The sequence below is a fragment of the Fulmarus glacialis genome, unplaced genomic scaffold (assembly GCF_000690835.1).
Source record: "Fulmarus glacialis isolate BGI_N327 unplaced genomic scaffold, ASM69083v1 scaffold11621, whole genome shotgun sequence".
NCBI lineage: Eukaryota > Metazoa > Chordata > Aves > Procellariiformes > Procellariidae > Fulmarus > Fulmarus glacialis.
Window position 1 is genome coordinate 4,000 of NW_009190915.1, and position 14,659 is coordinate 18,658.

At 42.0% G+C, this 14,659-nt stretch overlaps 1 protein-coding gene across 1 annotated transcript; it reads left to right on the top strand.

Moving 5' to 3' along the window:
* Nucleotides 1–1,483: 1,483 nt before the first annotated feature.
* On the top strand, nucleotides 1,484–14,109 carry LOC104083113 (6-methylsalicylic acid synthase-like). Its single transcript, XM_009586490.1, has 6 exons — nucleotides 1,484–1,544; nucleotides 3,381–3,534; nucleotides 5,313–5,473; nucleotides 7,770–7,973; nucleotides 8,077–8,258; nucleotides 8,545–14,109. Exons 1-6 carry the CDS (start codon nucleotides 1,484–1,486, stop codon nucleotides 14,107–14,109), a joined length of 6,327 nt encoding a protein of 2,108 aa, XP_009584785.1.
* Nucleotides 14,110–14,659: the final 550 nt, after the last annotated feature.

A 14,659-nucleotide genomic window follows, 5' to 3' on the forward strand; every position in this document is an offset into this window, starting at 1 on the left:
ATGTTGGGCTTTGCAGCTCTAGGTTAGCAATGAAATTAAAATATGAAATAGAAAAAACCATAGAAATCATAGACAATTTTGAAAGAACTAAAAGAAAACAATTTTTATGGCATTTTAGAATTTGTATTATTGGTAAATAGGATTTACTCCTAGAAAGCCAGATTATGGTCTCCTTATTTTTGCTAGGTGGCCTTTTAACTTTCTCTATCTTAGTTAATGGAACCGAGAAGTAAATTTTCAAAGTGTGAATCTGAGCAGCCGTTTTTACTTTCATATTTCAAAGCAAACCGCCAAGAAATGGTAGCTATGAATGATGTGTGGGGCTGTAAAACAGCCTCATCTCTGCTTCACTGCAGTCAGTCAGTAACTGAGAAGGGCTCTTTGGGACCTACTGTGGTATCACTGAGATGAGAATCTATCACTACTGCCAAGAATCCCCAAAAATCCTTTTCAACATGAATCTTCTCCTCTTTGTGGGTTGAAGCAAGTCCAGGAGGACTGAAGGGTTCTGAGGTGGGCATCCTAGTGAGTTCTAATTAATTGAATGGAACTGATTTTTATCTCACAAGTTCCCTTCCCAGAATTAAGGAAAAAAATCAGCTTTGAATTCTATCCTGAGGTATTTAATTTCATCCCAAACAATTTTTTTCTTTGCCATATAACTTGTTGAAAAAAATTCATGTTTTATTTTGAGTTGCTTCACAGCAAAAAACTTTCCCTGTGAAGGTCCAAATGAGCTGAAAGGCCAGTTATTCATATGGCCATAGTGGGGCTACCTGGAGACTGCGCATTGTCAGGAAGACAGAGATCTTGTAGCTCTTGGTGGCTTTGAGCATGGTCTATGGAGGTTAACCTCTGACTACAGAGGAAGCTAATTTAGACAAAAGCTAGGCAGCCTTGGGATCCAGCAAAGCAGAGGTCTGAATAAGGTTTTTCTTTCCAGGCACTTTTCCATGGTGTGAAGATGCACCTTTTGTTCCTTCAGCTACTTGATCGTCTGTTGCCTGTTTAGGTGGTCTAATTTTAACTGGTAATTTGAAGAGTCTCTTTGGGAGATCTGCTTTGTGAATAGGAAAGAGATGATAGAGCTGAAAGTGTGCCTTGGTCAATGCACAATTCACTTCCATATGCAAGAAGTGAAGCAGGACTGATCTAGGAAGAGGCTCAAGAGCAGATCAGCTCGTGGCAGTAGCAAACGTTAAACAGTAAAAAGGAAGTGTCTGTGAATGAGGGAGTCTGGGGAAATAATCAGGGATTTTCCTTTAAACATAGAGACAACAAGAAAAATACAGCGCAGCTCTGGTCACCTGTGGGGAGTGTCATTTCTTATCACAAGCAATAAGAGATCATTCAAGATTAATCAAGCTTTGAACAAGTATGTGCGTTTGTGGGAAGGCCACCTTTTAACCTAAATTTATTTAATGATAAATGCGTAATTGTTTGAGCTGGCTGACACTTATACCTGTATTGTGCAGCCCAGGAGATGGAGATCGAGACTGCGGATGAAATTGCTATTGTGGGAATAGGATGCAACTTTCCTGGAGGTAAGTTTTGGGTAAAAGCAAAGCAGGCTGCTGAGTGAACATTGAAAAGCATGGTCATTTATTAATGTTGAAATTGAGGAAAACAACACATTCCTCCCTTACTTCTGTAGAATTCGTTGTTTTGCTACTTGTAGGATCTTTTTAAAAGGTCACGCTGTGGTGGAAACGAATTGGTTCAAATTTGTCCGCTGACAGACAGACCTGCAGTGCTGGCTGTGGGCAGGGCATTGAGCTGCACACATGAAACTCATATAGATGAACTGGATGGGTCTGGGATGATTTGAGCTTTCTGCACATGCACTGGCTGGATGATTGTGCATTGTTGCAGGACTATGCATCCATAGGGACAGGACAGATCGAGGGCCTGTCAATATCACCAGCTCTGCCTATAATATAAATAGGTTGGGTCTTACTAAAAGAAAGCTTCCTGCTTTATTACAGTATAATAGTCCAGGGAGTGGGATACAGTTCTGTTCTTGCAAGTTGACGTTCAGCCCTGAAGGTGACCATACTAGTCTCTCCTTTCCCTTGTTTTCTTTCTTGCCCTCACCACATTTCAGTTCCTGGCTTCACTTTGTCCAAGATTCAACAGGTATATGGGGTACCACAATAACTATGTGGCCCATAGCTAACTATGAGCAAACATGAATGGTTCTGAATCTAGTAAAGTGCAGGTAAATATGTAGCAGCAGTCTCTTGTCCGAGCATTAAATACTAATTTGGTGCAAGCCATTTGTTGGTCCAGACATGCCAGTAAAGGGACTGTCTTCAGAAACGTTGTTCTTAATTACCTCGCCATGCAGTAAGTGAACACATGTCCTGATCCTGCACTGTGCCTGCTCAGAACTGTGTTTCTGAACTTGCCTCAAAAGAATGGTTGAGCGATGGGAGCTGTTAAACTACCACATGTCTGGCTGGTGTCCGAGGCTGTGTCTATGATGATGGACTAACCGTGGGAGGCCTTAGGTGGGAACGCTATCCTGCGATCACTGTTACTGACTGCTAGCACAGCCCCCAGCCCAGCCCTGGCCCACATCAGTTAGAGTGCTTGGGCATGTGGTCAGTGCTTGGGCATGCCACAGGTTAGCACCTGAAAGGGACTGTTGCCAGAGTGAGTGTGGGTGCGGCCACTACCTATGTTGGGGGAAGTGGAAGCTGAGAGGAGGAGAAATGTGGGCCACTGTGTGGATGTGGGATGTGGGCCTTGTTAGTTGGTTTCAGGACTAAGAAGAGGGCCTAGACATATCCTCAGTGCCTGGAGGTGGAGCTCTGGATCTCAACCAGTAAGGACAGGGTCCTTCACAATCCAGTAGTGAGGTGTTGGGCTCTGTCAGCATTGAACATACACATACTTTTATGTTTGGTTTAGATGCCCTTTTAGTGTTAGGGACAAAGGATAATGCCTCTGGCATTTTCCTGGTATTTGTAAGCTCAGTCTGTCTTCAAAGAGCTAATGTCCAGAGATGACCTTTTACTGCCAGTGGAGCTGCCTGAGGAGTGGTGCTGTACAGATACAGAAAGACCTCATCATACCCATGTGGTCATTAAGGACATGATGCATGTATATAGTAGATGCAGTGACATGGTAGGGAAATGGGGACAGCAGAAGCTTAAGGATTTTGTGGCGTTCCTTTGCTTTTGGGCAAGCAGTGAAGGGATCAGCCATGCCTTTCCATTTTTCTCTCACCAAAGAATGATCATTTCTTTCTCTGGTTATTCTACTTGAGCAACCTAGATTTATACGTGGGAGTTCCTTGTAACTGAGTGTGCATTTCTGAGTCTGCATGGGGAGGGGGAGCACATAATTTAATCTACTTTAAAACCTTTGTACAACAGGTGATGGAATTGACAATTTTTGGAAAGTCCTGGAGGAAGGCAAAAACTGCACAGTAGAAATCCCCCCCGAGAGATTTAATGCCGAAGAGTGGTATGATGCAGATAATAACAAGCCAGGAAAAATATGTACAATGCGAGCTGCTCTTCTCAATGAGTGAGTCTGTCACTATGTGGTGCCACTGATTTTATTTGTACTTAGACTAACGTGTCCAGCCTTTCAGAGGGTGCAAGGCACAGGGAGAGCTTATAAATGGGACCTGGGAACTGGCTTTCTTTTATGTCACATGATGAACATGCAGTTGTCAAACTGCAGGAGTTCCTAGTGTGTGACATCGATGAGCAAATTTAGTTGCAGGCCGTGTTAAGCACGTATGTACATGGCTGGGAACACATAGGACCTTTGATTACATAATCAAACATGTCATTACGTACCCACGATGTGTTGAGATGTCACCTGTCACGTGATGGGGGTGTCTGCATTTTGGATATACAGAAGTACACATGCATTATGCATGAGGGGGTATATACTGGATCTGAGGTGGGCTCCAGCCTGCCAAATAATTCGTACTGTCTATAGTACTACAGACTGTGGAGGACGGTGGCAGAGTATGGACTCTGAGCTGTAAGAACTGCCTGGCAAGTCTCCTCCAGTTTCAGCCTGAAGGTTAGCCAGCTTTGCTGGACCTCAGGACCTAATCCTGTGCTTGTGGTGACAAGTAGCTCTAATTCAAGTGCAGTTGTGACAATTTAGAGACAAAGTAAGGAAGTCTGGTTTTGCTAGATAGTCAAGAAGGGGCTCTTATGCTTAATTTGAGTGTTATGCTTGCTTGTAAACCTGAACTATTAATAATTTCATAATAATCTTGTTTTTCTCTGGGCTTATACTGTCATGTCTTAAAAAAAGAAACTTTTTCTTTATTCTGAGTTACTCCTCCATAATACTGAGGGATTATGTATGTATAAGCATCAGGTAAAGATACTAGTGTACAGAGAAATCCTGGAGGAGCAAACTACAGTATGCATCCCTTCACTTGTGTCCTCATGTCTCATGTCAAATTATCCCAGAGGTATGGGTACAGCTGTACAGGGGCTATGACTAATGCGAAGAATAGCAAATTACAGTAAGATCAACATAAGCGTATTTTATTTTAAATCCACAGTGACCTTAAATCCTCAGGCTGTAGACTTTTATTCAGATGAGAAATTCACATGCACAGAAGCAATCTTACTGCCTCCTGAGAATAATACTTCACAGCTTTGAATTGTAGGACCCAGAATTACTTCAGCGATTAGTCCCATGTTAGATATTGAATTCTCCACGAAAATTAAGAAATGATAGAAGGCCATGCAAATCTGATCTTGGGATACAAGACTAAGCTTGGGCTTGGTCTTTTGTAAGTGTGGGCCTACTTTGAAGATTTTTTTAAAGATAAACACAAACATACACACATAAAATATTTTTAATTTATTATTAGAGAAGTATGGGCATCTCTTGGAAGCATCTGAGCTGATCCTCTACTTATTGGTTTTAATTGTAAAGCCATTGGCCCATATTGCCTTAAAATAATTTAGAAGACAATGTTTGTTTAAAACTTGTTGGTTAAGACCACGTTACAGCAGAGGGAGTCTCATTCTGCAAATTTTCATAATCTGAGGAGTCCTGTTGGTGCTAGTGGGATAACCATGTAAATAAAAATTTCTAGGAGTGGGCTCAAAACTCTGCAATGCAGAATCATTGATAAAAATACGTATTTTGTGGTGGGACGTAAAACATCCTTGGCCTATAAACATTTTCTTCTGAATTGCATAAATGGGAACAGTGATCACTTACTGCTTTGCTTTTCATGAAATTGCAAAAAATGTGTACTTTGAGTCTAGAAGTAAATGCATATTATATAGATATTGTACCATTTTCTGGTCTGTGTATTTTAGATTTAATTCATTTGACAACCACCTGTTTGGGATTAATGATCTGGAAGCTGAACGCATGGATCCGCAACAGAAGTTACTTGTAGAATGCACATACAGAGCCCTGGAGGATGCAGGAGTCCCTGTAGAAGCTGTCAGTGGCACCAAAACAGGTGTTTTTATTGGTAAGATGAAAATTTCATGGTGAAAAATGTCCATTTGAACCTCACAAAGATTGGAGCACTCCTTCAGAAACTTTACATATGTATCTAGCACTGGAGAACTTAAGGCTACTGTGCTATGACACTACTGGTTATTTTTGCTAAGGATTATTAGGCTACTCTAGAAGTTCATTATATAATTCACGTGTCTATTTTAGGTGCTCCTTTTGGTGTCTTCAGGCACTGAAGTTGAAGCAGGAAACAGTTAAACTGCCTCCCCAGTCCAACCCTTCCCAGAAATGATACTCTCAAGCCAGGCCTACACTTTTTTCCAGTATACTGTTTTCCAGTATAACATTGGTTAAGGTGTTTCGCCAGTGAGTGGCTTAGACGCCGCCTAAAGAATCACCGTCAAAGATATTAGCAGAAAGTGATTTTAATAGAGATTTATAAAAGCGCAACTTAACAGAGTTCGATGGCAAGGTTCACTCTATTATTTACTACATGGATAAAGTATACAAAGTAAAATCGTGTTATAATTGAGCTAGAATGATTTGTACAGAGACCGAGGATGAAAAGGGTAAGGGAGACCAAGGTTCAGAGTAGACCCGGCTGGATTCACTCCTAGTCCCAGACTTCGTCAATGGTTTAAAACTAATACAAGAAGGGATTATATGTGTTAAGCAGCAATCGAAGGTTCATTCATAGTTTTAAGGTGGATCACCAGATTTTAGCAGCACTTAATCATTAACTAATTTAACATTTACAAAGTAACTTAGTAGAGTCTACTACAATCACGACAGTGACTTAATTACAGATTATGCTATGCTTACTATTAATTCACACACACAGAGACAGAAATACCTATAAATGTACAAAAGGTATACCTGTTAAAAATTCCCCTTGAGTTCAGTGAAGAAATATTCGTGTCAAATGTCTTGGCATTTCTCAGCGGGCGAGGGTTGAGCTTTGAGGAGTGAAGGGTTTCAGCCCAGGTCCCATTGTCAGCTTTCGGTGACAGTTCTCCGAATGTTGTAGACTCGAGAGGTCACGAGCTCTGAGAGGCGTCCCAGTCAGAGGGAGATGCTGGGCGCAACCCACTGCGATCCAGGAGAGCTCAGAGGGTCTCACTTAGGACCACTGTTTATAGGTTCGCAAGATGATTGGCTTTAGTCATCCGGCTTTAGTCCCAGGTGGTAATTACTAAAAAATTCTCAAGGTTTCAGTGTTGTTCCACTTGAGCCACAACTCGGATAAGATGACTCCTGGTCCAGGCAGTAAGAGTACATTCCCAGCCTTAGCTATGCAGGGTTTCTGATACGGTTAAGGAGTGCTCAACTGTCAGACCCAGTACACCAATGCCAAGGTTTCATGGGAATTTCTGAGATCAACAAGTGGCCCAGGAGAGGTGGGGGGAGAATGCACCACCACAAGGTGTTGTAGGGGTTAAGATCCTTTTAAACCAGCAGAAACCCTCATGTAGATATTAGTGTGCTGTCAAGGTGCACTTGTCCAACTGCTTATTTTGTCAAGGAGCTAGAACAACAGCATATTTTTGCTGGTGTAATCTGTGTCTCTTTTAAGAGGAGTTTTCTGGGATATACACGCTGATGTAACTACAGGGGCAAAGTCTTTAGATTAACTTTTAGTCTGAAACATGCTCTTTTTTCACAGAGGAGGCTATTCCTTGCTCTCTGAATAGATGTACTGCATTTTCCACACATGCCTGTGGACTTGAGGATCCACTGTATTTCAAGCATATGTGTTCTCAGAAAGAGGACACAACTCCTCTCACAGGCCCTGTTCTTCTTTTCTATTTCTGTTTTACTTACTGGATCACAGTGAGCAAACCAAAGATAAATAAAAAGCATTGGATGTAGCTTATACCTTTAACTTGGTACATCTGAGGAACTGAAGCTAATGTCTTGTACATTTATATCCAGCTATCCTCATCGTAACTTCTTACTGTATATTCCTATAACTAAACCAAAACAACCACTCTCAAGCTGAGATACTGGAGTCTAAGCAGGCTACACAGAGCTTAACTGCATCATACAATGAGCTAAGCCATCAGGAAAGGCCTGTCATTTACTGTGCAGGTAGAAATTTCAAGTGTTACGTATGTTTGTATAAGTTGGGTCCAGGGGAAATTGCTGGGAGTTTTGCCTTTGACTTGTGTTGAAGCAAAGTTTCACCATAGGAGCACTGATGCCATGTAGTTTACTATTAAAACAGAAAACCAAAACATGCTATCAGGTTTAGAGCTGTACATCCCTTTTGTTTGCTTGGGTTAACGTGACACAATTTGGTATTTTTGCAGGTCTTATGAATCGAGACTATGAAATCATAACAAGCAGAGCAGTAAGTGAAATAAATCATTATGACGGTACTGGAGCAGCAATGAGCATTGCTGCTAACAGGGTCTCATTCACATTTAATCTGACTGGACCATCACTGGCTATTGACACTGCATGTTCATCTTTTCTTTTTGCTCTGCACTACGCCTTGCGAGCAATTAAATCAGGTAATGGGACTGTAGAGATGCTGGACAAAGAAATTAGGATTGCTACTGTTTCTGTCTATCATCCTGGACATCTCAACATGAGTATGTTTCTACTTTACTCCAGGAGATTGTGAGGCAGCAATCTGTGGTGGAGTGAACTGTATAATAGATCCCTGCACCTTTGTAACTCTCAGTAAAGCAAAAATGATCTCTCCAGAGGGAATAAGCAAACCCTTCTCCAAAAAGGCAGATGGCTATGGAAGGGGAGAAGGCTGTGGTGTTGTTTTCCTCAAACCACTAAAAAAGGTAAGATTGCTTGTGAAGCAGCCTAAAATAAGACTCGTTGCTTACCTGAATTTTGTATCTCCAATAATTACTTTTCCAGAAAAGATTTTCCAATTCAAGCTTAAGATTAATAAAGCATTTATTAAGCATTAAGCATTTATGCACTTCCCCTAGCATGGGAAAGGGATGATGCATTTAAAAGTTAGTGTTATACTCTGTCTGTTCTTAGTTTTGTTGTTTTGGTTTTTTTCCTTCTACAGAGAAAGCATGAGATTATTAAAGATAATTTTACCTTTTTATGAAACAGGCAAAGGAAGACTTCAGCAAAATCTGGGGTGTTATAAATATCAGTGCAGTAAATCAGAATGGTAGGTCCATAACTCCAATCACAAGACCGTCTCGAATAGAGCAAGAGAAGTTACTGCGCAGCATTTATGAAACTCGTGTTGATCCCTCGGTTTTGCAGTACATTGAAGCACATGGTACAGGAACTGCTGCTGGAGATCCTACTGAAGCTGAAAGCCTAGGTAGTGTCATTTGTAAAAACAGGTCTTCACAAGTTTCCGTTCTGAAAATTGGTTCAGTGAAAGGAAATATAGGCCACACTGAATCAGCTGCTGGAGCAGCAGGGTTAATCAAAGTGCTTCTGATGATGCATCATGGAAAGATTGTTCCATCCTTGCATTACTCGAAGGAGATGAGCAGCATCGATACAGAGAAATTAAACCTTGCAATTCCCACTACTGTAGAGCCCTGGGAAGAATCCAGTGAGTATGGAAGAGTAGCTGGCATCAACTGTTTTGGATTTGGAGGAACCAATGCTCACGTTGTAGTGAGGCAGGTTAAGCAGCTAGAGCCTCTTCCTGCCTTTAAGAGGACCCTTGAATTAGTTCTGCTGTCAGCAGCATCAAGAAAGTCCCTTCAGATGACAATGGCCGATACAGCTGACCAGCTGAGCACAAGAAACTCCATAACTCTCCCAAGCCTGGCCTATACGTCTGCCTGCAGAAGAAGCCATGCCAACTACAGGTACCGAAAAGCATTTGTCACAAATTCTCTCCAACACTTGCAGCAAGACATTATGTCAGCAGCGAACACTGAACTTGCCATGTCAAAGGTGGAACCACAGCTGGTGTTTGTGTTCTGTGGCAATGGTGTAACGCTGAAGGAGTTCAGTGAGGCACTGCTGAGCTCAGAGCCAGTGTTCAGAGACAAATGTAAGGAAATAGAAGCGCTTTTTCAGAAACACGCTCCCATCAGCCTCCTGCCAGCAAAAGGTCATAGCCCAAAGGATTTGTTGAATCCAGAACTTTCCCAGCCCTTTCTTTTTACCCTTCAGGTTGCCTTAGCTTCCCTTCTGAAATACTGGGGCATTAAGCCAGTCACTGCTGTTGGCCACTCAATAGGGGAAGTTGCTGCTGCGCATTTTGCTGGGTACCTTTCCCTGGCAGATGCAGTCAAAGTGATTTATCACCGGAGCAGGCTGCAGGCAAAGACTGCCAGTGGCAGAATGTTGGTGGTTGGAAACATCCCTGTTCAAGAGATTGCTGAACATCTGCATCGCTATTCAGGAAAGGTGTGCATTGCAGCTTTCAACAGCCCAGTTTCCTGCACCTTGTCTGGGAATTCAGACTCTGTGGATGCTGTCCAGAGAGATTTAGCTCAAGCTTTCAGCCAGAGAAACATCTTTCTTCATGTTTTAAATGTCCCAGCCGCGTACCACAGTCCCAGCATGGATATGATACTTGGGGAGTTGGAAGAGAGCATACAGCCTTTAGAAAAACAGAAGGGGGAAATTGAAGTGATTTCAACACTGACTGGGGTGGCTGCTTCTGAAAAGGACTTTGCTCAGGGCAAATTCTGGGCCCAGCATACTCGTGAGCCTGTTGCTTTCACTCAAGCCATCAAAACTGCAGCTAGAGACAAGGAAAATGTGGTGTTTGTGGAAATAAGTCCTCATCGAGCATTGCAGCGAAACATAAAGGAAACTTTAGGAAAAGGCACAAAGGTGTTCTCTTCTTTGCAAACTGATGTGGAGTATCAGACAGTCCTCACCCTGGTAGGAAATTTGTTTGAACTGGGATATAATCCCAACTGGCAGCACTTTTATAATGGGTATCAAAGTGTTCCAGTGGCCATTCCGCGGTATCAATTTGATCGCAAAAACCTCATGGCCTATCTGGATATCCATCAACAAGCAAACCAAAGAGGCGTCAGCTCCAGTCATCCTTTGATTTATGGCATAAACAGTGACAACACGGAGTTTGGCTGCCTGCTGTCTCAGGACACGACATCATACTTATATGAGCACAAGAACAATGGTGTGGCTTTAGTCCCTGGCGCTTTTTATGCGGAGCTTGGTCTGGCCTCTGTGATGAGCAGCTCAAGACCTAAAGTGCCTCTGAGTGCTTGCCAGATGAGTATCAGTTTTGCTGCGCCGTGTGTTCTCACACAGAGTTCCCAAGTCTTGAGTATCAAGCTGAGCCCACAAAAAGCAATGACAGCCTTTGAGATACTCTCTTCCTCCAATGCAGTTTATGCTGCAGGTCAAGTTACAAAGGGGCCTGAAGCTGTGGTGGAAGAAAGCACCATCTCCTTCCAAGACATCTATCGAAGATGCAGGTCAGTGGTTAGCAGAGAGGAGGCTTATGAAGCGCTGTCTCAGTTTGGCTTTCAGTACGGCTCCATATTCCAGCAGCTCAGTGATGTGCATTATTGCCAGGAACTAAAGGAAGCTATAACAAGCATAAAGGTGAACAAGGAGACCGTCAGAGAGATGTACAACTACTGTATCCATCCAGTGCTGCTCGACTGTTTTCTGCAGATGACTGCTGTCATGACCTCAAGGACATTCCAGTCCAAAGCAGGCTTTCCTTCAGGGATAGGCAGCCTGGTGGTGCTCCGACCACTAGAGGAAGAAATGATGATATATATGAGAACAAGCAAATCCATTGGGAACTGCCTAGAGGTCTGTGGATGCTTTGTGGACAAATGTGGCTCTGTTTTGGCTGAACTCAAGCGCGTTGCCATCACTTTCATGAAGCAAGCATCTTCCAGAGACAATGAATTCATGTTTGAAAACAAGTGGAAAGAAGTCTCTTCTTCACAGACGATTGGACATCTGGGGGCTATGCCCAGAGTCCTAGTGTTTGCTGACAAATTTGGGATAGCTGAGCAGCTCAAAAAATATTTGCATCCTGATTCGAGATATGTTATGTATGAAGACTGGGAAGCCCTCTTGGAAGGCCACACAGAGAATAAAATGAGAGCAGAGGTTGAGGATTACGATGAAATTCTGTTCCTGTGGGGAATTCAAAAGTTAAACGAAGATTTCCCAAGCAAAGTGGTAGACCAATTGGCAAAGTGTTGTGAAGCCTATCGCCAAGTTATTGTGGCATTAAGACAGAAAATGTCCCACTGTTCAGTCAGAGTTATCACCTACAGAACAACAGAAAGAAACGTAGACCACGTTAACTGTGGGTTTGTATTGTATGGCATGACCAGAACTTGTGTCGTTGAAGTTCCAGAAATCACATTTCAGATGATTGACCTCAGCTCTTCCAGTTCCCTGGACATCTCAGTGCTGGCAGATGTTCTTGTCAAATACAAAGGTGTGGACTATCCAGAAGTTTGCATCAGCCAAGGAAGAATTTATGTGGCTGAAATCAGACGCACACCTTTTGTAGATGAGGATTACAGCCAACCTGTAAGATCTCTCCAGAAGTCAGAAACATTCACTTTGTACACTTCTGATCCCTACACAGCAAAAGACTTGTCTGCTGAATTATCCACCAGAACTCCTACTCAGCTTGACAAACAGAGCATTGAAATTCAAGTGGATAAAATATGTCTCCACTCAGAAGATTATTTTCCCATTAGTGTTTCTAGTCGTAACTTTGGTAATACACTGTATTGGAATTCACAAGCAGTAGACAAACATGGACTTTTAGCTCTTGATTTCAGTGGCACAGTAACAGCAACAGGCATTGATGTGAAGAAAGTTAAAGTGGGAGATCATGTGGTTTCATGTTATCCAGCTGCTGCGTCATCCAGAGTTCGGATTCCAGGAACAGTTTGTTTCAATGTAAAGAAATTCCCATGCTTTCAGAATGTCCCTTGTGTGTCATACTTTATCATTGCATGGGAAATCTTCAATCAGATGTTACCCAAGGGGAAACATGGCAGAACATTGGGTATTATTTCTACAGAGCCATCATCAGTTTTGTGCCATGTTCTTTCTGCGGCAGCAGAAGAGATGGGTTGGAAAACAGTACTTGCAAGGCCCACTCCTGATAAGTTCCAGTATATAAACTTATGCAATGCCCTGGTTGTTCTTCCTCCAGTAAACAGGCTGTCTCAGGAGGATCTGGACCACATGTACTTTCTTAAAGATGTGGTGATAGTGTGTGGCAATCGACAGTCTGAATGTATCCAGAATGTCAATGGAATTGATCATGAAAATGTCAGCTTTCATATCCTTACACTTACCACCATTTTCCAGAAAGCATCTCTAAAGGAATTGCAAAAGACTGTGCATGCATGGATCAATTCCATGGATATGAAACAGTTTAGACGTCTATCAGGTTCTGTTTTTCAGCAGACTGAGAACTTCGAAAGAATGGACTCTGTGATGTCCTATTTTACCTGCAAATCTGTCCCACTTGCTGTACTGAGAAGGCAGAAGGACATCACCATGCTTTCAGATATACCATTGTATGAATCCCAGAAGAAGTTGTTTAAGCAGAATGCTGTTTACGTAGTAGTCGGGGGGCTCACTGGACTTGGCTTTGAAACGGTGAAATTCATAGCCGAGAATGGAGGAGGGTGTATTGCAATACTCTCCAGGAAAAAGCCAAGCAATGAGAAGCAAGAAGAGATGAAGGCTTTGCAGCAGCAGTATGAAGGGAGCAAAGTGGTGTTTGTGCAGTGTGATGTTACTTCGACCAGTGATGTTGAGAAAGCTTTCCAGTCCATTGCGAAAATCTTTGCAGGGAGTCCAACCAAAGGTGTATTTCAAAGTGCGGTTGTTTTACACGATGGCCGTCTTGAAGTTCTGACCTTGGCTGACTTCCAGAAAGTGCTGAGCCCAAAAGTAGCAGGGACCCTAAATCTTCATTGGGCTACCAGAGGTCAGGAGCTTGACTACTTTGTGTGCTACTCCTCTATTACTTCCTTTCTGGGAAATTCCACCCAGGCAAACTATGCAGCTGCAAACTCTTTCTTGGATGTCTTCTGCCTCTACAGAAGGAACTGTGGGCTTTCAGGCCAATCCATTAACTGGGGTGCTTTGAACCTTGGCATACTGTTCAATCAAAACCATATTCAGAACATTCTGGAATCCAAGGGCATAGACATTCTGCAAGTGCATGAAATTCATGAGTATCTCAGGAAGAGCTTACTTATGAATAACCAGCAGCAAGCCATTGCCAAATTAAATTTTCAAGTTTTATTTAATCATGTTTTTTCTCGGATTAGGTCACTGAAAAATCGCTTCAAATCACTTATGTCAGAAGAATTCAGGAACAAGCTTGAAACCTCTGAGGAAACTCAAATACAAGCCCAGGATACTGCCTTAATCAAATCTGAAGACTATATCACCTCACTGGTGAGTGACCTCACCAGACTGAGCGCAGATGAACTAACCATGAATACACCACTTTCATCACTGGGCATAGACTCTATGTTAGCTATGACAATTCAGAACCGTGTCTTTCAAGAGAGAAAGGTGGACATACCTCTTCTGAAACTGCTTGATCCTCACACAACTCTGTCAAGTTTAGTAGTAGTTTTAGAAGAAACAAGCAATGCAAATGGAATAGTTGAGAAAAAAAATGCTGCAGTTGAAAGTGCAGAAAATGGGAGCTGGCTATAGGATTCTTCTCACTCAGGAACTGTGTAACTTTGAAGATACCTGGACCCTCTGTAGTATCTCAGAATATGTTATTGCAGACAGGGTAGAACATCTGGTGATGCTGAATGTACTCTTCTGCGTCAACCCAGAAAAACCGACACCAGGTTCTTCTGCCATTGCACTAGCTGTATTAATTTCAGTCAATTGTTTGACTTGTTACTTTCAATAATTTTTACCTTCATTTTTCAATATCTTAAACTGGAAATAGGTAGGTTGATATATATACATTTTCATTTGGTAAATTTGTATGTTCAATGCACATTGCATTTTTTAAACCGTATTAAAATCTTGATGAAAATGGTATGTTTGCACTTCAAAATGATGACTGTACATGTAAAGCAGCGTAGGATTATCACCATTTTTGTCATTATTATATTCTTAATGTATTATTCTTTTTTTGAATATTATCAAATGTGTATAAATACGGGCACCTTTTTGAAAGACTTCTAGATGTTGTGAATTTCAAAGATTTCTTATCAAAAAATTAAACTTAATTTTTTCCTTATTCTGT